A 24,076-nucleotide genomic window follows, 5' to 3' on the forward strand; every position below is an offset into this window, starting at 1 on the left:
TCTGACCTTGAAGGAACTAAACTGCATGTCTCATGCACAGAGAAGGCCAATCAGAACTAGATGCATCAGCCACACTCCTTTTGACCTACACCTGCTTAAACTGAAGTGACAGATCAAGCTTTCATGGCGGTCTCACCTTCTTCGCTATTAACACCATGTCAGACCATGTATAGAGTCATACATAAAATCACTTCCCCTTTGTTTGTGTGAATGCAGGAGTCGACTGCATCCGAGGAGGTAGACCTGATTGTGGAGAGTGTTTTGGGTGTGTTACTACAGACAATACTGGAAGTCGCTAACCGACCCCATCCGCCAGGGCCCACACTACGCCCCCAGATTCAAGACGTTACGGTAAGTGTAACAGACAGGCTGGATGAGAGACTGCGAGAGGAAGGAGAGTAAAGCACAGTATTTACAGTGGATATGAGCTGCACGTCGCAACATGACTAAACTAGAACTACAAAGCCCCAATGAAAATTGACACCCCCGCCATGTGGGTGTTTACTTTTAGAAGTGTCTTTAAAAGAATTTCACTCTATCACTAATTTAATTTGTTTAATGACAATGTCATGTATGTACATGCATCATAGGAGACTTATGTCATTGACACCACACCTCAAATATCTGTATTGTGTTCAATAGAATTCAGTTGTGGAAATGACAGTGATGGAAATAACATTTTGAATGTTTTTGAAACAAAACGTCAAACTCCTTTGTCTTGCTAAGGCTAATTTCATAGCTAACATGTTATGTATCCAAAATACACACAATTACATAAGATTTTCACACTTTTTGCATAATTTGGCAAGATTAGAGTTTGATTAGAAATGACACCTAATAAAACTAGTTATATTTGATAGTGATATTGTGATATTTACCTAGAATTTTCTTTGTTTTCTTCAAACATCACATGTCTCATATTTCAGCTCAAGCATGCTCTTCACTGACACTTTTGTGGACTTACAAGTACACCAACTTTTGAAAAAGCTTTATTAGGGGCAAAATAGTTTGGTGTGGTGGAAATGACACCACAACTATGGGATAGTCGTAATTTTTGTAACATTTATTTATTTCACACAAAGTACCAAAACATTAATGACAAAGGCCTGGTAAAAAGTTTCTAAGTCAGTTTTAATGTGACCTTCATAAAACAAAAATTAATAAAAATGAAAATATCTTAGTTTTAATTAAAAACCCCAGGGACATGAAATTGCCCCAAGTTGGAGAAACACCCATGCATAATATACGCAGTTGAGGCAATGCTAACATTGGGCCTTATTCATGAAACACAAACAAATTTCTGTGTTAGTCATTCATAAATCCAGTTGTATGTAAAAGATCACATTAAATTCAATAGGACAATTTATATACGGATGGCTTACACAGAAATTTGCTCTGTTTGTGTTTAACGAAAAAGACCTGTTGAAGTGTTTTTAATTATTTTGCTATTCTAAAATATGCAGTCTATTTTAATACTAATTGACTTCCATTGAAGTAGGATATCATTTTAATTTTAATGTAACATGTAGTTTCAATGCTTCTCGTGTAGACAGTCTCAAGCTGGCCCGGCACAACACATCGTCGGTCATTTCGAGTTTAGACACGGTGTTGAAAAGAAAAAAGACTACTTCAGAGAGATGAGAAAAGAAGTGAAACAGGCTAAAAACTGTCAGAAAAAGACAGAAACATGGCCTCAGGGCGAAGTAATTAAAGCCCAGCAGTCAGAGCAGTTTACACTTCAAAGTCTATCCACGCAAGCAGCAGGTGAATTCTGGCAGAGATGCTCCTGGTAGACGTGACAAATTCCCCAGCGCTCGAAGGTTTTTGTAAATGCAAACCTCGCCTTGCCGCCCTTCAACACCAATTTACTCATCCATATTTACACAGACCTCTGCGATTTATCAAGGGTATTGTGGGGCGGTTCAGTATGGGGGTGAAATATTCTGTGATGTGTTCTCGTTTTAGAAGCAGGTTTAAGAATGTATTTATGTGAGCCATACCATACCAGATCTGCAAATTTACCATTTTCTACACTGATCGTGGGTGAAAATGGGATTTTATTGAAATGGATTTTAATACATAAACATGTTTTAAACGAATATTCTGTGTTAAATACAGTTTACACTTTATTGACAGCACCTTTGGGATGTATGGAAGCCCATTTCTGCCAAATAGAAAAACAATTGTGCTTTGGTTAAGGCAAAATTATGAGATACAAATCACAATTTTTTAGATAAATTCATAATTATGAGATAAAAAATGTCATAATTTTGCGATACTAAATCATGATTATGAGATGATTTTTTATCTCAAAATTCTGACTTTATAATCTCATAATCATGATTTAGTATCTCAGTTTTGAATTTTTTATCTCATTATTGGTTTATCTCATAATTTTGACTTTTTATCTCAAAATTTTGACTTTTTAATCTCATAATTATGACTTGGCATCTCATAATTATGAATTATTATCTCATAATGTTGACTTTATTCCATAATGTTTGACATTTTTAATCTCATAATTACGACTTAAAAAATGTTTTATCTTCAAATTATGACAGTATCTCCTAATTATGACTTAGCGTCTCATAATTTTAATTTAGTATCTCATATTTAGGACTTTTTATCTCCAAAGAAATTACTTTGTCTTATAATTTTGACTTTTTATTTCAACATAATTACTTTTTATCTCATAATTATGACTTTTTAATTTCATAATTAGGACTTTTTATCATAAAATTTGACCTTGTATCTCATAATTTTGATTTTAAAAAAGCATTTTTTGTAATTTTTTTTTTTTTTTTTTATGTGGCGGAAATGGGCTTCCATAGTTAGGTTATCAATGTCATTGAAATTAGTTTTGACCTATTACTATACTTGTATTACTAATTAGTCAATACAAATTCAAATTGAACCTTTTTATTTTAAAACGTGTTACCGTAATTTACATTTATTTACCTCATTTATCTATATTTGCCTTTGTTTTATTTTTTTATTTTTGCCTTTTAAATTTGACATTTCATTTAAACAACACTTATTCAGAACTCCTTTGAAGTGCGATAAACTGTATTTTGTATTCTATGTTAGAGTTGTGTTTCAAATTTCATGTGGGTCTTCTGAATGTGTGTGTTTGTGTGTTTGTTAGGGAGAGTTTGTGTCGTGTCTTCTGGCTCTCTTGAGACACATGAAAGATCGACACTACCAACAGCTTCTGCAGAGGTTCACCAGTAAAGATGACCTGCGGGTAAGAGACGTTCTGAATGCATCCTAATTCCAGCACCATTACATCTCACTCTGACTTTATCGACTTCATTGACAATAAAGCAAGCTCTTTTTCTCTCTTTCAGGATTTTCTCCTTCACATTTTCACAGTGTTTCGGATCCTAATAAGGCCAGAGATGTTCCCCAAAGACTGGACGGTCATGCGGCTTGTCACTAACAAGTCAGATGCTTATTCTACCGTAATTTTACACAATGTTGTTTTGACATGTAGTATGAAATTGTGACCTAGCTTCCCTCATACTTTACAGCATCATCATCACCACTGTGCTCTACCTGTCAGACGCTTTAAGGAAAAACTTCCTCAATGACAAGTTCGACTATAAGGTTTCAGTTCAATTGTATTCACAGTCTCTAATGGACACTGAAACATAACAGTTGATCTGTTGGCTTGCTCCATGGCACAATATCTAAATTCTCTGTTTCCATGTAGATGTGGGATTCCTACTTCTGCCTGTCTGTCATCTTCATCAACCAGCCTTGCCTTCAGCTAGAGACCTTCTCTGCATCTAAGAGGAAGAAAATATTGGAAAAGTGAGCGTCACACATGAGAAATTTCACACAGCTTTTTGCCATATAATGAAAGTTAATTGTAACACCGGTCTGTCAAGCTTTGTTATTGACGTTCACATTGCATTGCACCATAGTCAGCGCATACTTGGAATATAGTGCACGAGTCGTTTAGACTACTTTATGGCGGGTTTTTTTGGGGTCCTTTTTGGAGCTTAAAGGGATTGTTCACCCAAAAATGAAAACTCGCTCATGATTTACTCATCCTCATGCCATCCCATATGTGTATGACTTTCTTTATTCTGCTGAACACAAACAAAAATGTTTATAATGATATCTAAGCTCTGTAGGTTCATACAATGCAAGTGAATGGTGATCAGGCCTTTGAAGCTCTAAAAAGCATATAAAGGCAGAATAAAAGTAATCCGTATGACTCCAGTGGTATTTAGAATCTGTGTCTTTAGAAGCGATATGATAGGTGTGGGTGCGAAACAGATTAATATTTAAGTCCTTTTTTTACTACAAATCTCCACTTTCACTTTCATATTTTGAAAGTGAAAGTGGAGATTTATAGTAAAAAAGGATTGAAATTTTGATCTGTTTCTCACCCAAAGTGATTGCATCGCTTCAGGAGACATATATTAAACCACTGGAGTCGTATGGATTACTTTTATGCTGTCTTTATGTGATTTTTGGAGCTTCAAAGATCTGGTCACCATTCACTTGCATTGTATGGACCTACAGTGCTGAGGTATTTTTCTAAAAATCTTCTTTTGTGTTCTGCAGAAGAAAGAAAGTCATACACATCTGGGATTACATGAGGATGAGTAAATCATGAGAGAATTAAACTTTTTGGGTGAACAATACCTTTAATAGCTTTAATAGACAGTCAGTATTCACTTTCATTATATGGCAGAAAGCATGTCAAGACTTCACATTTTTTCCTTTTGTGTTCCACAGAAGAAAGTCTTTTTTAGCAACATTAGGTAATAGAGTAAATAATGGCAGAATTTTCATTTTGGCGTAAACTATTACTTTATTATTGAAAAGTTACACACTTTAATTGATTTAACCTATTGAACTGTCAGTGTGTATGATCCGTACTGTGTCTGCATGCAGGTATGGAGACATGCGTGTAATGATGGGATGTGAGATATTCAGCATGTGGCAGAATTTAGGTGAGATTCACAAACATCCAAAAGCTTTAGTCAAACTTTTCAGCCAGCATGCATGTGAGAAATTAAAGCTTCTCTTATCTGTCTGTCTTTGTCACGCAGGAGAGCACAAGTTCAATTTCATCCCAGCGATGATCGGTCCATTCTTAGAGGTGACACTAGTACCTCAACCTGACCTGAGGAACGTCATGATCCCGATCTTTCATGACATGATGGACTGGGAACAGCGCAGAAGTGGCAACTTCAAACAGGTCACACAGCGCCCCCTACTGACCTTTTATGGGACATGCAGTCATCTGAGTTTGGGTGCTTATGATAACAATATGATTGCTCATATTAGGTGGAGGCGAAACTTATAGACAAGCTGGACAGTCTTATGTCAGAGGGGAAAGGAGACGAGACGTATAGAGAACTCTTCAACAGCATGTGAGTCAGACAGAGCTCTCCAAAGGATTGCACAGCCAATCAGAGTGCCGTATCGTTGTCGTCGCAACATATTTATGTTCCTACTGTTCCTCAGGGGGTTTGTTTGGAGCTGATCTTGTGTTTAGGGAGGGAGATATTTTCATATTATTTATGCTTAGTCTGACTGACGGTAAGTGTTTCTGCTGGTCAGATCTCATCCATCTGTGAGCTTACTGATTGGGCTTACCTGAACCTATGGCCAGAAGTACATTTACTGTATGTTTGTGTTTTTGCTTGTGTACCTGTGTGTGTGTGTGTGTGTGTGTGTGTGTGTGCATTTGCTTGCTTTTTATATCTTTATTTGGCTGTATATATCTATATATGGCCCACTTAAAAGCCACATCCTCAACAATCTTTGTTGTCTCTTAAAGCGGTCACTAAAAGTACCAGACAACGCTTTATAATAATGTTTTTAATAATTATTTAACACACGTTATAAAATGCTGATCAGTAACAGATCAGTAGTTCATTAAAATCTGAATGTAAAAGAATTTACATTTATTTCAGTGTTCACTATTAAATGCAGATTAACTAATGATATATTAATCATTATGGAATGTTTGTTAATCTTGCTAATGAAAGTTATCATAAAGTCAGTATAGTCCAATATCAATTGGACTTCCTTTTCCTATACTTAATAACAGCTAGATTTAAAGGTTAAACAGGAATTTCTATTGATGAAAAGGACATATAAGGCTCTTGATGCGACAGCAGGGGATGAATTGTCCCTCTATCCTTTCTGTTTTCCCGTACTAACCGTACTAACCGCAGTAACGGAGTGTGAGTGGCTGCTGTTAACATTAATGTATTAATCTGAATTTGTTTTGTTTATGCTGTCCTGGACTAGAATTCCTCTATTTGGTCCATACCCTAGGTAAGATGCACTAATCACTGTTCTACTGGACAGGTTTGGGTGTGTATGTGGTAATGTGCTGGGCAGAAGAATGACTCGTTCTCTTGTGTTTGTGTTTTCTGTCAGTCTGTTGAAGAAGATCGAGAGAGAGACTTGGCGAGAGAGCGGTATATCACTAATCGCCACAGTTACACGACTGATGGAGAGACTGCTGGACTACAGGTAACACTGGGCAGAAATACACATGTATATGTCAGTGTTGGGGAAGTGACTTTGAAACTACCAAACTATAAGCAATTTCTAATTTACAGTAGTTACATAAGTATTTAAGTACACTACATGTTACTGACCTAAAGACACTTATTACATTGAAGCTTTTAATTATATTTTAATTAACTTTCATATTACATAATCATACGTAGAATGTCAGGGAGCAGTATTTATCTGAAAGGAAATTATGGTGATGGCATCAAATTTGAGTACACAGTTTTACACTAAAGAAATAAAACAAAAAATAATTTGTAAAACTTGGAATAGAAAACAGTGATTCAGTTGCAATTCTTTACTTAATTATGCAATGCACACGAAATACTTTACACTAAAAAAATTACACTAACTACCACTTGCAAATAAAAGAAGACTACAATTATTTATATAACTTTGAAAACAATTATTTGGTTACAGTTCTTTACTAAATTGTACAATTTACACTAAATACTTCACACGATTACTAGGGTTGGGATGATATGGTTATCTTGTGATTCGGTTCGATTTACGATGTGATTCAATATAATCTCTATTCGATATAATAATAATATTACAGAATTTTTATTTTCTGAAAAAATGTTTGTGCAAAATGCACATTGATTTCTCATTAAAATAAAGTTCTTTAATAAACGATATAAATGCTCAAAGTTTAAATAATAAGAGTTTCCCTATAAGAAAAAAATCACAAACAAATAAGCTTTCAAAAATAGTGGGGTGCATTCAGGCTGATCAGGTGCAGAACAAGCAATAGAACTGAACAAAACCTGTCCTGAAAAAAGTATGTTAAACTGTAGATTTGATCTTTTAATAATTTGTTTGTCATCGTTATGATAATCAAAATGTAACTTTGTAAAAATACAAGAATTATGCATTATATGAATTAATATTATATCATAAAATTGTATATATATTAATGATATGAACTGTCACTGTTATAATAAATAATGTGTCCAATTTCCAAGTAATTACATTGACTTTATATCATTTGTATAAGAAATGCTAAAAAAGGTTACTGTCACTTTAAGGGATAAACATGCATTTCGGATAAGTGAACATCCATGTGCATCCATGCTGTTTGAGATTAAAATTAATATATCTTTTTACTTTTTTATCTGACTGTAAAGAACAAAAAGGATATTAAGACACATTATTCAATTAGGGATGCACCGATACCACTTTTCTCTTCTGATACCAGTGTTGTTTTTTTGCATAATCAGTTTAGAATATCTTTACATTATTGTGTGGAATTGGGTGTACTCTTTAATATGTAAAGAAACACAAACCTCTAAGTACACATTATTTCACTATAAATGTATCGCGTATTCAGAAAAACTTTATTGTTAACTAGAATACTGGATAATGTAGCAGCAAAATTAACAGTAATTCCAGTATAAGTCATCGGTAGAAAAGAATAATATTTTTTCAACTTGTATCTGGACTTATACTGCTATGAAGGCTAAAAATAGCCACGAGTGTGTGTGTAAACAGTGCTGGCGCTGCATGTGCATTTTATATATTTACTTATTAAACAGCCTTTTGTGATTCACAGAGCTATCGCACGTCTTCAAGTGGCTTTGAATAAAATGCACGAGTCATATGAACTACTTTAATTGTGTTTTAATGGTTCTTTTATGTCATTTTTTGAGCTTGACAGTAACGAACATGACTAACACACAGTATCGGGCTTGTCGGACCGATACCCGATCTGTTTAAAAACGTCAGTATCGGAGCCGATACCGATCCAGGTATCGGATCGGAGCATCCCTATATTCAGTGAAAGTGGAGTGTGCCTCATCTTTGATGGACACTCATTACATGGAGGAAATGATCAGTTTTACTCTCAAGCACTTACTCTCAAGGTGATTTTCCAGGTATTGAAAACAATGAATCAGTCACAATTCTTTACTAAATGATACAAATTACATTTAATACTTTACACTAAAAATGTAACTAAATACTTCTTACAAATAAAACCAGAAAATGAATTTGTATAACTTGCAATTGAAAACGTCATTGAAAACAATGATTCAATCACAATAATTTACTAAATGATACAATTTACATGAAATACATTCTACTAATACACTAAATTGTTTTACTAATTACTACTTACAAATAAAACTAAACAAAAATCTAATTTGCATTACTTGGAATTGAAGACATTAATGATTCAGTTACAGTTCTTTACTGAATTCTGCAGTAACACATGAAGTCGGTAATTTGGTCCCAATATAATGCAACATGGGACGATTCATGTACACAAATGTAACTAAAGGGACAATTTACACTGTATTTTAATATTTATGAAAACAGTACACCAGGTTTTACTTTCACTGGCTAAACAAATATTTTCAATAAGAAATGAATGTATATTACATTGGATATATTGTTACAGTATTGTAACTTTAATCGATCACTAAATTCCTTAATTGATGCATTGAATTTTTATTGTCAGGATGCATCTGTGCATTTTTTGCCTCTTTTAGTTAGTTACTCCCTAACACCGACACTGCACAGACTGTAATATGACTGATATCTTACAGGGACTGTATGAAAATGGGGGAAGTGGATGGAAAGAAGATTGGCTGTACAGTCAATCTGCTGGTAAGTTTTTCTATCAATTTATATTCACCCTGTACATGTAAGTGTAGTTGGGACTGCAGTATTTCACTGTTCTGCATTTCATTTCGGTTCTTAGTTTCTTACACTCTAGATTAGATGGTTTTTGAATGGAATGAGCAGTGCTTAGCTCAAGACTTGCATGTTAACAAGGGAAGTGATTTAGCTCTTTAATTCACGAGGGAAACAAGAGGGCAACACTAAAGCCTTTTCAAAGCTGAAGGTTGTATTGTGGACCGTCCAGTGCTGGAGCGATTTCCTGCATTCGTTCTCTAAGCCTCCTTGGTGTATCTTTTATGAGTTCATCCATAGCAACCAGCCTAACATAAGTGTGAGTGTGAGTGTGTGTTTGTTGAAAAAAAAATAAAAATCATTCCGTTTAACAGCGTTGAAAAGTAAGTAAACCACTTAATTTTTTCACTCCAGCACTCTTTTTTCTCTTTTTTTGTCTCTTTTTATGCAGAACTTTTACAAAACAGAGCTGAATAAAGAGGAGATGTACATCCGCTACATTCACAAACTGTATGACCTGCACCTGAAAGCCCAGAATTACACAGGTATTCCTGTATGGGATGGACAGATGCTTTATTACAGAGGGAAGGGAAGGTGTACAGCAGCTATTACTATTTTCAACATTTTAGAATAATGACACAGTCATTCAACTTTGAAATGACACAAATGGAAGTATGGGAATTATGCAGAGACAAAAATATGATCAAAACTGTTAGCTTTTTCAAAGTAGCACCCTTTTCTCTAGATTACAGCTTTGTACACTCTGAGCATTCTTTCAATCAACTTCATGAGGTTCCACCTGGGGAGGCATTTTAAGCTGTATTGTAGAATTGGTTGCTGGACACTTGTGTGCAAAATACACTATTAAAAGAAAAGTTTTATTGAGAAATTCATAAATTATATTTGTCTATAAATCTATTTTGACTCATTTAAGCATATGTCTTTTAGATCAAATCGTTTTTAAGATCATTAGAAACAAATTCAGTCAAGTGCATCCAAACTTTTGGTTGGATCTCAAGATGCTGCGCATGTTTCTGTGACCCTACTTTTGTGTTTGTGTGTCTGTAGAGGCCTCATACACACTTCTACTCTATGATGAGCTGTTGGAGTGGTCTGAGAGACCGCTGAGGGAGTTTCTGAGTTATCCCATGCAGAGCGAGTGGCAGAGGAAAGAATACCTGCACCTCACCATCATACAAAACTTTGACCGCGGAAAGGTCTGAATTCTTGGCATCTGCCTTTCTCTCTGTTTGTCTGCCTCCCTTCCTCTTTTCAGGGTCACTGTCAGGAAACAGTGCCACTTCTGCTAATGCCTTGCTAAATAACATATTTTATATCATTTAATTTGAAAAGGTTACTGAGCATTCAAGGAATGATTTCAGAGAAACCTTCTCTGTTTGATCCATATGTCAAAAAATCATATGCCACTCCCGTGAATATGATGTCAGAAAGATGAAACCATTATTTTTAAAGGGGGGAAATTTCACAGCATAACAGGGTTCAACAGACAATGTAGGGAAAACATATAAAGCATTTAGAAAAAAACTACATAGTTAAAGCTTAATTTTAATTTCAGTTGAAGCAAAATTTAGTTAGAATTCAATTATTTTTTTATTTCGTGAAAGCCACTCAAATGTAATGGTGAGGAATAAGGACAAGCAATATGGATATGCTGATATTGCTATGAAAATATATTTTTTATTGTACTTTTTTTTTTTTTACAAATAATACAGTTTCCTGAGAAGGAATCTTGCTAGACCCTTTTGTTTCTCCTAACATGGCTTCTCTTAGCCTCCTATCAAATTATCAGAGGGCGATTGTACTTCAAGTAGTTATCCTTCAAATCAAAATGGTATTTACGCAATCAGTAGCCTCAATCAAACAATCAAGGGACAGGATGAGAATAAAAATCAGTGCCTTAATTGTTATCTAATTTCTTCATGACTAGAGTCATCTATTGCTGTTACTGGTGGATTTGGAAAGCGACAGGACTGAAAAGCACAAGTTTAAAAAAATATATGCCTGAAAATTATATTTGGGTAAGGTAGATGACATATAACAAACCTTTTTTTTTTTTTTTTTTTTTTTTTAAGACAATACAATATAGACATTTGAAGTAAAGAAAACAATACAATGGCTTCGCATCACAGCTACAAATACAGTTAAATAAATAAAGCGTATATATATATATATATATATATATATATATATATATATATATATATATATATATATATATATATATATATACAGTGGTGTGAAAAAGTGTTTGCCCCCTTCCTGATTTCTTATTTTTTTGCATGTTTGTCACGCTTAAATGTTTCAGATCATCAAACAAGTTTAAATATTAGTCAAAGATATCACAAGTAAACACAAAATGCAGTTTTTAAATGAAGGTTGTTATTATTAAGAGAAAACAAAATCCAAACCTACATGGCCCTGTGTGAAAAAGTGTTTGCCCCACCTGTTAAAACATAACTTAATTGTGGTTTATCACACCTGAGTTCAATTTCTCTAGCCACACCCAGGCCGGATTACTGCCACACCTGTTCTCAATCAAGAAATCACTTAAATAGGACCTGCCTGACAAAGTGAAGTAGACCAAAAGATCTTCAAAAGCTAGACATCATGCCGAGATCCAAAGAAATTCAGGAACAAATGAGAAAGAAAGTAATTGAGATCTATCAGTCTGGAAAAGGTTATAAAGCCATTTCTAAAGCTTTGGGACTCCAGAGAACCACAGTGAGAGCCATTATCCACAAATGGCGAAAACATGGAACAGTGGTGAACCTTCCCAGGAGTGGCCGGCCGACCAAAATTACCCCAAGAGCGCAGCGACGACTCATCCAAGAGGTCACAAAAGACCCCACAACAACATCCAAAGAACTGCAGGCCTCACTTGCCTCAGTTAAGGTCAGTGTTCATGACTCCACCATAAGAAAGAGACTGGGCAAAAATGGCCTGCATGGCCGAGTTCCAAGACGAAAACCACTGCTGAGCAAAAAGAACATTAAGGCTCGTCTCATTTTTGCCCGAAAACATCTTGATGATCCCCAAGACTTTTGGGAAAATACTCTGTGGACTGACGAGACAAAAGCTGCACTTTTTGGAAGGTGTGTGTCCCATTACCTCTGGCGTAAAAGTAACACCGCATTTCAGAAAAAGAACCTCATACCAACATTAAAATATGGTGGTGGTAGTGTGATGGTCTGGGGCTGTTTTGCTGCTTCAGGACCTGGAAGACTTGCTGTGATAAATGGAACCATGAATTCTGCTGTCTACCAAAAAATCCTGAAGGAGAATGTCTGGCCATCTGTTCGTGACCTCAAGCTGAAGCGAACTTGGGTTCTGCAGCAGGACAATGATCCAGAACACACCAGCAAGTCCACCTCTGAATGGCTGAAGAAAAACAAAATGAAGACTTTGGAGTGGCCTAGTCAAAGTCCTGACCTGAATCCTATTGAGATGCTGTGGCATGACCTTAAAAAAGGCAGTTCATGCTCGAAAATCCTCCAATGTGGCTGAATTACAACAATTCTGCAAAGATGAGTGGGCCAAAATTCCTCCACGCGCTGTAAAAGACTCATTGCAAGTTATCGCAAACGCTTGATTGCAGTTGTTGCTGCTAAGGGTGGCCCAACCAGTTATTAGATTTAGGGGGCAATCACTTTTTCACACAGGGCCATGTAGGTTTGGATTTTGTTTTCCCTTAATAATAACAACCTTCATTTAAAAAATGCATTTTGTGTTTACTTGTGTTATCTTTGACTAATATTTAAGCTTGTTTGATGATCTGAAACATTTAAGTGTGACAAACATGCAAAAAAATAAGAAATCAGGAAGGGGGCAAACACTTTTTCACACCACTGTATATACACACACACACACACACACACACAATACTGTGCAAAAGTCTTAGGCCCATAAGATATTTCACAAAAACATTTGTCTTAAGATGGTTATTTATATCTTCAGCTTAATTGTGTCAATAGGAAATATAAATGTTAGACTCTCAAACATTACTTTTGCAAATAGAAAAGATTAGAATAGAAGAACAGGGAGCCCTGCAACAGATGGCATGTTCCCCACAAAGTCCCCCACTGAACGTCCTGTCTGTCTGAGATTACATAAAGAGACAGAAGCAATTGAGACAGCCTAAATAGATAGAAGAACCGTGGTGAATTCTCCAAGAAGCTTAGAACATCCTATCTGCCAACAACCAAGAAAAACTGCATCCAGGTGTACCTAGGAGAATTGGGGCTGTTTTGAAGGCAAAGGTGGTCACAGCGAATATTGATTTAGCTTTTTATGTTTACTGGACTTTGTATGACATTAAGTGATAAATGAAAACTATTTATGTCATTATTTTTGAAGACATCCTCGCTATGCAAAAATTTTCGCAAGTGCCTAAAACTTTTGCACAGTACTGTATATATATGTAGCAGTTTTTTTAAATCAGTATTTATGTTATTATTATTATATTTTAACCTAAAATCTTGAAGTTAAAAATTGCTATATGTTTTTATACATGTATTTTTTTGTAGTTGTTTATATTTGGTTTTGTTGGTTTGGTTTTATGATGTTTTAATATGTATAAAAATCTATATATGTATAGCTTTTGTATTAAAAATTATGATAAAATGTATTAAATATATATAGAATAACTTTTATTAGATTTTTATATATTCTGATTTTTATTATATATTATGTCCTTTTTAATAACTATATAATAAATACTATATATAATAGTAATAGTTTTAGAATATAGTATGTAACTCTGCAGGACACAACTAACCGGTGCTTAATGTGTTTCAGACATTGGGGGGGGGGGGTTCAAATTTGAATGGTACTCTAGGGCCTCCTACTGTTGAATCATATTCATTAAAATACTGTCATTCCCTATGTCCCCAGTGTTGGGAAAATGGCATAATTCTGTGCAGAGAGCTGGCCAACCAGTACGAATCCTACTATGATTACAGAAACCTCAGCAAAATGAGGGTGAGTTGCATATTATATAATGTTATTTAGACAGTAATACATGTTTATGCCTCATGACCATTCTTGACATAGTTTATTACAATGTCTGCACTTCAGAGGGCATATCATGTAAAACAGGATCTTACTCTTTTAATATAGGAGAATTTAATGTGCTGACCACATAAACACAATCATGATCATATTAACAAATGACCAACCTATTCAGTAATCCGCAACTTGGCAGGGCTGTAATTACTCATTTCATATGGAAAGGTGTTAGCCAATAATAACAGGTTATTTGCATATAGAATTGAAGTCTTACAAGACCAGTAGCTTAAAAACTGCCTTTCTTTAAGGGTCAGAGAGAGGGTAGAAAATAGTTACATAAAACCAAACAAGTTTTTGTTGTGTGTGTGTGTGCAAAAACACCTTAACTAAAATTTTAAAGGGGTAGTTCACCCAAAAATGAAAATTCTCTCATCATTTATTCACACTCATGCCATCCCAGATGTGTATGACTTACTTTCTTCTGCAGAACACAAATGAAGATTTTTGGAAGAATATTTCAGCTCTGTAGGTCCTTTCAATTCAAGTGAATGGTGGCCAGACCATTCAAGCTTTAAAAATCACATAAAGGCAGGATAAAAGTAATCCATATGACTCCAGTTGTAAAATCCATGTCTTTAGAAGGGATATGATAGGTGTGGGTGAGAAACAGATAAATATTTAAGTCCTTTTTTTACTATAAATCTCCATTTGCACATTCTGAAAGTGAAAGTGGAGATTTTTACTTAAAAAGGACTGAAACATTGATTTGTTTCTCACCCAAAGTGATTGCATCGCTTCAGAAGACATATATTAAACCACTGAAGTCGTATGGATTAATTTTATGCTACCTTTATGTGATCTTTGGAGTTCTGGCCACCATTCACTTGCATTGAAAGCACCTACAGAGCTGAAATATTCTTCTAAAAGTCTTTGTTTGTGTTCTGCAGAAGAAAGAAAGACGTACACATCTGGGATGACATGAGGGTGAGTAAATGATGAGAGAATTTTTGGGTGAACTATCCCTTTAAGTGGAGTTCAGGGAAAAAAAAACTGTTACAACAGAGTACAGTATGGCCCTTTAACTGAAGACATATGTATATATAATGATAGATAGATGTAGGATGTTAAATAAGTGATACTGTATGACTGCATATCACAGATGATGGAAGCTTCGTTTTACGATAAAATAATGGACCAGCAGCGTCTGGAGCCTGAGTTCTTCAGAGTGGGCTTCTACGGCAAGAATTTCCCCTTCTTTTTACGGGTAAGTGTCACCCTAACATCCATCACACAAAGCTTGGAGTGGGTAAAAAAAAAACCCCTGCAGCTCTGTAGTTCAGCATATTAAATGTCACTGTCAGTAACTTTCAAGTCCACTTGGTGTCAGTATTAACCAGAATGTCTGTGTTTTTGCGTGTTCCACAGAATAAGGAGTTTGTGTGTCGTGGTCATGACTATGAGCGGCTGGAGGCGTTCCAGCAACGCATGCTCAATGAGTTCCCACATGCCATCGCAATGCAGCACGCTAACCAGCCCGACCAGACCATCTACCAGGCTGAAGCCCAGTGTATCCTCCAACAGCCTCCTCTTTCTTTCATTTAGTACTAATTATTATTCAAGGCAACTTAAATGTACACTAAGATGAGGCTACATCACCCTACTACATTTGTGGAATCCACTTGCTTGTAGATAATTTGTCATTGACCTCTGTAGATACATTTTGGGAAGTCTGCTAACTCAGCTACCCTAAGCAACAACACAGCCGAAGTTAGGACTAGATTTTCAGGACGGGCACAAGGCCAGAGATGCATGCTGTAAATACACATCCATGCGCTGGCTTAAAATCGATCCCCCCCTCTCAGAACCCATCCCAGGTTTGGAGATGGCGGGTCGCCGGAGAGCGTTTGCTCAATTGATGGGACGTGTGCCTAGAGGCCAGCTGCTCTGTGAATATTTGACATTCACTTCAGCACAAGTAAAGCAGACAGCGGCAGTCAAACTGCATGAGCACAGCGTTTTGTTATCCGAGCTGCAATTAATCACAGCGCTTTCTGGACTGCTGCCCTGCTCCATTCATATTTATGTGCTGATGAGACCTTGTGTCTGTAAGGTACAAGATGTTGGGTATTTAAACATTTGCACAGGATGATTTCCGGCTGTACTTGCTGCATTTGGAGTGAGTGTGAAGTAGGGCTGCACGATTATTTACATTTGCTTTACATTTATTCAGACAGTTTTATCCAAAGCGACTTAGAGCATTCAATCCTGGAAATTGAACCCATGACCTTTTGCTAGTGCTATGCTCTAACAGTTTAGCCACAGGAATTTATTGGTACTGATTATGACAAAAATAAGTATTAATTTAATTATTAATAATTAATTAATTAATTAAAATGAATAGAATTCAAATTACAATTTTTGTGGGGCCTGCATGGTATATTGATTATTTAGGCAACATATCCAAGCAAGCTGATGTTGTGCATACTGTAGCTACAGTTTGATCACGTGTTTTGTGTTTGAATGACACATTGTGCATGCTCCTTGACATCTCATCCTCTAGACCTGCAGATCTATGCTGTCACACCAATCCCAGATAGCCAGGACGTCCTGCAGAGAGACGGCATCCCGGACAACATCAAGAGCTTCTATAAAGTCAATCACATCTGGAGGTTCCGCTACGACCGTCCATTTCACAAGGGAACCAAAGACAAAGAGAATGAGTTCAAGGTGAGATAGTGTACTCTTAAAGTAGTAGCTGACCCATTATTTACTTACCCTCATGTTGGTGCAAACCCCATTTGACTTACTTTTTCCATATAATGAAAGTGATTTAGGACTGGGTCTTTCAAGCATCAAAATGGTTAAAAAAAAAATCTCCATTAAAATATCATAAAAGTGGTCCATATGACTTGTACGCCATATTCCAAGTCTTCTGAAGCCATACAATATCTTTATGTGAGGAAAAGACCAAAGTTTATGTCGTTATTCACTGAAAATCTGGACATCTGCCTCAAGTAGCAATGTCTGATTTGTGAACAAATCCTGCATTTGAGTCAAATCTTTTCACTTCGTCAATTGACCCAGTTCACAAACTGATCTGAATGATTAATTCACGAGTTCAACTCACTATTTACAGCAGTTAAAAGCTCATTGGAGGGATTTTTAGTGAATAACAACCTAAATTTCGATCAGTGTCTCACACAAAGATTTCATATGACTAAAGAAGACTTGAAATAAAGTGCACACATCTTATGGACCATTTTTATAGTGCTTTTTTTTTTGTCAGTTTGGAGATTGACAACCCCAGTCCCCATTTATTTTAATTATATGCAAAAGAGTGGCCAGTATATTATTCAAATATTGACCTTTTGTGTTCTGCAGAAGAAAGAAAGTCATTCAGGTTTGGAACAACATAGAATTTTAATTTTTAGGTGAACTATCCCTTTAACCCCTTTGTCTTTATTTGTATAGTTCCTTTCATGTCTTTTATCTGTTTTTTGACTTAACTCTCTAGCATTTCGCTCTTCCGCTTCTCTCTTGTGTATTCATTCCTTCAATCCCAGCGTCTGGCATCTTATGTGTGTGTGTGTGTGCGCGTGTGTATTGAGTTCAGGTGTACTCTCATATGCTGCATTATTCACACTCTCAGCCCACAGAGGCTAATTAAAGTTTTAGTGGCTGAGGGACCGGCTCGTTCCAAATATCATTCCCTCCCTCCCCCCTCATGCAATATGTCCATCCCAGACAATCACAGCCATGCTGTGGATCTATCCACTGCAGGGGATAGATTTCCCCCTGCCTCCAGTGGTTACCGCTTTTGAAATAAACTGTTTAGCCTGCCAGATATTACATTTTCTGAGACATTGGGGGTCCTCACTACCCCGGCCCACTTACCGCCCAGTAATAATGTCTGAAAATCTAATTTACAGGTAAACTTCAGCTGAGACTGTATCCAGATGATAAGATTATATTGGGCTGCGGTGGTTTTGAATCTCATAATCAGTGTCTGAATTTCTGTCCAAGCTTTCTCTGTCTGCACATTATACATGCACTAGAGTGGTGTATGGAAATTGAATTTATGAATGTGAAATTTAATATGTGGAACACTGTGACTTCATAAGCAAAGTCTGTTCCTGAGAATGAGGTGTTTAAACTGTAAATGAAATGCATGATGGTATGTATTATACATGCTGTTGGAGAAAAAGTCAGTCAGTTCATTGGAAAATGTAGTAGATATTTTACCTTAAGGCATTGTTGAGGTTGCTTCTGACAGTTTGAACTTTGACAAATCTAAATGAGAGTTTGCTTTTGATTTACAGAGCCTGTGGGTAGAAAGGACGACGCTAACACTCGTACAAAGTCTACCTGGCATCTCACGGTGGTTTGAAGTGGAGAGGAAAGAGCTGGTAAGAAAATGAGTGGACATCTTAAAACAACGTATGCCTTACTCTTTACCACATAAAGGCTAGAAATATACCTATACTATAATTTTACTAATATTTACATTTATTTGCATTTTGTGGACACTTTCATCCAAAGTGACTTTACATCCCTGGGAATAAAACCCATGATCTTGATCATGCTAGAGACATGCTCTTCTAGTTGAGCTACAGAACCCTAAAACTCTACGCAAAGACACAAAAACGGACGTGAATGTTTGCAATTGAGTGCAACTGTACCCGCCCACTTTTTCAGCCGTCTTGATTCCGGAACTGTTTTGTCCATTCATTTTTTCCATAGGGATTTCAGAAAATCCTTCAGAAAAGAGTTCTAAGGCTCCGAGGTGAATCACGCCACTACAAACTTTAGTTTGGGACCTAAAGGACGAAGGGACATGTGTTATTAACATCTTTAATAAGGAAATGAACTACTATTCTATTAAGCACTTCGAATAACGCAATCAAATAAAAAACTATAGAAATATATAACTATTGATTTTTAGTTGTTGATAAACTATAATTAAATGATATTGCTAAATATTCAGATATATACAAATCAGGCATGTAACGATACACAAATTTCACGATACGATACAATATGATGCATAGCCTCACGATACGATACAATATGATACGAGCAACAACAAATGTTTCGCTCAAACTTATTCAAGGATTTGACATAAATGTCTTTTAAATCATAAATGCCACAAAAGTGTCTGACATTGGCCACAAAAAACAGAGCTCTAAGTAATTTAAACAACAGCACTGCATTTATTTTGTATGATTGTTGAGGAAAAACTAATATGAACTCACAATTTTCATGTTTTTCTTGAGAAATTAAGTTTGTCTACACTCTAGTCATTTATATTTATATAGCACTTTTCACAATACACACAGTTTCAAAGCAGCTTTATAGAAAAACCATGCCTTGTTGTCTGAAAAGCCCCCTGTGAACAATTTTAAGGGACCATAGCAAGGAAAAAACTCCTTTCAATGTTATTTAGTGGCAAAAAAACAAACAAAAAAATTTGTTTGAGCGGCTTGAGCAAAAACCGATCAGCACATGTAATTTATTTTGCCCTCTTCCCCCTGTTTCACTTTGCATGTAAACTTTACTGGTGTTATTACCGGCTTATAACATGTGCGCAAGTGTTGTTCTCAAAGCTGTTTACATTTCGAAGTCAAAAGCAGATCTCATGTAAGTCTGATGTAATCACAGTTTTCTTACATTGTCGGTTCTTTGAATAAGCTATTTTTTTAGAGTTATGACTCATAACTTATGAGCGTCTTGCTTTGCATGTCAAGCTCAGTGTCGTCTGAGAGAGGCGCTGTTAAACTTATTGCTGCTGTTGTTTCTGCCTCACAAATCCACCAATTTGCACGGTGAGGTCAGCGTAAATAAAACTACTATGTTTGATGTACTGTAGCACCAGGATATGACACCATCCTTTGGCAAATACTACAAACTGTACCGGCTATACCGCTACAGTACAATATACTTGCCATTTGCCATCGATCTTCTCGCCTATGTACTTGGATGTATGTTGCTCGGTTTTCCTGTGTGCGCTCAGCGCCGCCTCTCCGGGGAGGAGACTGTTCCGCAGCTCTCAATATTGTGCTGCTTGGTTTTAATTACACTATAGTGCGTTTGTTTATGTATCATACGATACATATGGTATTGTCACCCCTAATACAAATATTTAAGCAGTTTAAGTGTTTAGGGAGACTGACTCAAAATTCGGTTATTATCAATTACTGTTGCATACTTAACAAGCGTTCTTCTGTTTCTGTGGCTGTAACAAATGTTGATACTCAAGGGGACGATAGAGTTACCTTCAAACATCTGAGCCTAAATTGGATGTTTTATTACGCATGTAGCTAGCTATGCACATATTTGAATAATATGACTAATTCAAAGTAACTTGGTCAGCAAGATTCTCTTCAAACTGTACCATGAATGTAGTTGACCTGAAAGAGAATACTGGCTGTAGAAGACCGTTAACGCCAACACCCGATGTAGCGCCCCTTGTGGTTGTGCTGAGAATGCAATGCATACTTGTGTTATGTTACGAATCAAAAAGCAAAAACAGGTGAAAATAAGATAGTGTCACTTGAAGAGTAAATTTCAGGCCAAACTCCCATCTAGTAGGTGAATTCCAGTAGTCAATTGTTCTAAGTTCCTCAACGAGGGACGTTTCTGCACCATTGTTTTTCGGTTTGTTGGTCAATTCCATTGTTTGTACCCCAGGTGGAGGTGAGTCCGCTGGAGAATGCCATCGAGGTGATCGAGAACAAGAACCTGCAGTTACGGACGTTGATCACGCAGTGCCAAACGCGACAGATGCAGAACATCAACCCTCTCACTATGTGTCTCAATGGAGTCATCGACGCCGCAGTCAACGGAGGACTTGCTCGCTATCAGGAGGTTAATCCTTTTAATTTTTTTCATTGTAAAGATTTTTTTTTTCAATGTGAGAAAATGTTTACAAATTTTTTCATTAACACAATACGAGCGTACTGTCGCCATGCAGTCCAATTTTTATTGACACTTCAACAGTCCACGCCTGTGCGTGTCGTCTGCACATTCGCCTGCCGTTGATTGTACTAAAAGAGTGTCAGAAAGCAGTCGTATTGCACATGCGTCAAACGTTGTGTGTGTGTAAGAACACAGAGACTGTAAGGAAATAGCTGGCCATAACATATCTATGGACTCATTCTCTTGCCTGCAGATAAATTAACAGGAATAACAGCATTAAAGGAAGGCACATTACCACTTGTAAGCTCTGGGAAAATATATAACCTCTCAAAGAAGTCATATTTTCCTTGTGTGAATACATCAGTCCTTTCCAGACTGTCTGAAAGCTTGTTGCATAGCAACCTTGCTTTAGTGTCACTGCAGTATTTACCTTGATGGTCTCGGAAAGAAGGTATCAACAGGAGACTCCATACAACATCTGTGTGTTCCAGAATGTACATTTGTATTTCTTAAAGGGATAGTTCACAGTAAAATGAAAATTCTGTCATTTGCTCATCCTCATTTTGTTCCAAACCCTGTAAGATGTTCATATAATCGGAGTAAATAATGACAGAATTTTTTATTTTGGAGTGAACTATTCTTTTAAAATTCTCCTCTTGTAAGCTGTTCAAATATAAGCCTCTGTTGAACTTCCTCTGGCGCAAGTCTACGATGAACTGCGGTTAATGTATTTGGACTTGTGAACATGGCAGCATTGCCAATTAGTTGTTTATTAAATGTTTCAGCTGCAGCTGTTAATTTTACTTTTACTTCCTGCTGAAGGTCAGAGAAATTTTCACTCTGGTATTTCTCTCATTTGCAAGTCTCTCTGTTTTAATTGGCTCACCCTAGTGGTTTTCAAACTTCCTCGACAGTCGTGCCTCATGAAGTTTATGTTAGTTAGGCAGTAATGTTTAAATGCTCATGAAAGCTGTAGAAATTAAGGCGTTAACAGATGCAATTCCTTTAAAATGTTTAACGCGTACATTTTTCTTAATCACGATTAACGCATTTACCAATTTTCACATTAGATTCTGACATTTTATTCAGCTCTGTGTGAGTGCTGAACACTGGTTGCAATAGGCAGAACCTTTGCACACACCACAGACACACACACAACAGCGATTCTATGTCAGTGATCAAGTGATGAAGAAAGGACCTCTTAATGGTAATTCTTTGTACAAAACAAACCCAGATGGGACCTGTGATAAGCCAAATTCACTCGCCCCGCCAAACTGAAGCATCAGCATTTAGCTGGTGTCGCTGGAAATTAATGTGCAGGATGAGGATTTAAGAGATGTAATACGCATTGCATAGTCCCCCACGCAAACTACGGGGACTATTTAATTGTGATTAAATATTTTAATCAACTGACAGCACTAATTAAAACATAACAGATCTGTTCAATGTGACCAAGGCAGCAGGTACACTTGTAATTATTTGCAAATATGTTGCATTCAAACTTCATGTTCTGCAGACATAGCAAGCAGCTGTAATTAAATTCCTCATCTGCCTGCAACATTTGGCGGGCATTAAGGCTAAATGTCAGATATGGGCCAGTGGGTAAATCTGCATGGGAGAGTCTTTGAAGTCTGAGAGTTTTGGCTCTCCCACAGTCTCTTTGGAGATACCAGGCCATCGTCCTTGAAGGAGATCGGAGGCAGAGACACCGTCTGCTCTCTCTCTTTCTTTGCTTTTTCCTTAGAAGATCAGGAATGATGTACATTTCCATTTTCGCACCTTATGCATCATTTAAATGAGAATTACATGTTAAGTTGAAGTGCTACATTCACATGTAACAGATAAACAAGGATTTAAAGGGATAGCGAACCCAAACATTCTGTCAAATGTTCTGCCAAACCTGTATGACTTTCTCGCTCCTCATTGAACCCATTTATTTTTTTATTACAGGAATATACCGGGTTCAAAACAAGATAAGCTTAACCGACAGCATTTGTGGCATAATGTTGATTACCACAAAAAAATTATTTCAACTCGTCCCTCCTTTTCTTTCAGTGAGGCACTTACAATGGAAATGAACGGGGCCAATCCCTAATGTTTAAAATACACACTGTTTCAAAAGTATAGACACAAGACATGATGAATATGCATGTAACATTAGTTTAGTGTAATAAAATCGCTTACTAACATTTTCTGTGTGAAGTTATATCCAATTTTACAACTTTGTTGCCATGACGACGTAACACGTAAACCCTAACATGATTTAAATAACGTTACAGCTCAAATAATACGCAAGTTTTAATAGAAGAATTAATGTAAGTGCTTTTCTAAAATTATAAGCTTCACATTTCTTACTTTAAACCCTCCAAAAAATGGCCCCATTCGCTTCCATTGTAAGTGCCTCATTGGAACTTTCCTTTTATAATTTTTTTATAGTCAAATATTATCAGTCAAAATATCTTGGTGGTAATCAACATTATGCCATAAATGCAAGCGATTGAGCTTAACTTGTATTGAACCTGGAATATTCTTTAAGTGGAAAAGAGTAGACAGAACATTCTTTAACATTTCTCCTTTTGTGTTCCATGGAAGGAAGAAACTAATTAGAGTTTGGAACAACATGATGGTGAGATAGATGACATTTGACATTTTTGGTGAACTATCCCTTTAATCAAGATGTTGATTTGCTGCAGAAAGCAAATCCTTTTCAGTTTGATTCATCTGTGAAATGATGAATGTCGGAGTATGCTTGAAACTTCAAGGTAAGTGTAACTTGTGGTGATACACAATGCATTGAGTTTAAAGAGTGTAACATTGTGTTTTTCTTGTATTTCTGGCAGGCGTTCTTTGTGAAGGACTACATCATGAATCACCCAGAAGATGGTGACAAGATTGGCCGTCTCAGAGAGCTTATGTTTGAACAGGTCTGTCCCAAGGAACCAAATAAAATTGTATG

The 24,076-nt window shown here is 36.4% G+C and overlaps 1 protein-coding gene across 2 annotated transcripts in view; it reads left to right on the forward strand.

Moving 5' to 3' along the window:
- LOC127435058 (dedicator of cytokinesis protein 4-like) overlaps positions 1 to 24,076 on the forward strand; it is a 149,984-nt gene that overhangs the window by 99,852 nt on the left and 26,056 nt on the right. For both annotated transcript variants that reach the window (XM_051688204.1, XM_051688205.1), the window contains exons 25-43: positions 217 to 351; positions 3,146 to 3,244; positions 3,348 to 3,442; positions 3,531 to 3,606; positions 3,713 to 3,813; positions 4,909 to 4,967; positions 5,067 to 5,215; positions 5,305 to 5,390; positions 6,409 to 6,504; positions 9,093 to 9,153; positions 9,632 to 9,725; positions 10,249 to 10,397; positions 14,092 to 14,178; positions 15,365 to 15,469; positions 15,631 to 15,772; positions 16,766 to 16,932; positions 18,525 to 18,611; positions 20,893 to 21,069; positions 23,961 to 24,044. In XM_051688204.1, coding sequence (XP_051544164.1) covers positions 217 to 351; positions 3,146 to 3,244; positions 3,348 to 3,442; positions 3,531 to 3,606; positions 3,713 to 3,813; positions 4,909 to 4,967; positions 5,067 to 5,215; positions 5,305 to 5,390; positions 6,409 to 6,504; positions 9,093 to 9,153; positions 9,632 to 9,725; positions 10,249 to 10,397; positions 14,092 to 14,178; positions 15,365 to 15,469; positions 15,631 to 15,772; positions 16,766 to 16,932; positions 18,525 to 18,611; positions 20,893 to 21,069; positions 23,961 to 24,044 — 2,049 coding nt within the window. The remainder of the gene's footprint in view (positions 1 to 216; positions 352 to 3,145; positions 3,245 to 3,347; positions 3,443 to 3,530; positions 3,607 to 3,712; positions 3,814 to 4,908; positions 4,968 to 5,066; positions 5,216 to 5,304; positions 5,391 to 6,408; positions 6,505 to 9,092; positions 9,154 to 9,631; positions 9,726 to 10,248; positions 10,398 to 14,091; positions 14,179 to 15,364; positions 15,470 to 15,630; positions 15,773 to 16,765; positions 16,933 to 18,524; positions 18,612 to 20,892; positions 21,070 to 23,960; positions 24,045 to 24,076) is intronic.

Source organism: Myxocyprinus asiaticus, chromosome 45 (assembly GCF_019703515.2).
Source record: "Myxocyprinus asiaticus isolate MX2 ecotype Aquarium Trade chromosome 45, UBuf_Myxa_2, whole genome shotgun sequence".
NCBI lineage: Eukaryota > Metazoa > Chordata > Actinopteri > Cypriniformes > Catostomidae > Myxocyprinus > Myxocyprinus asiaticus.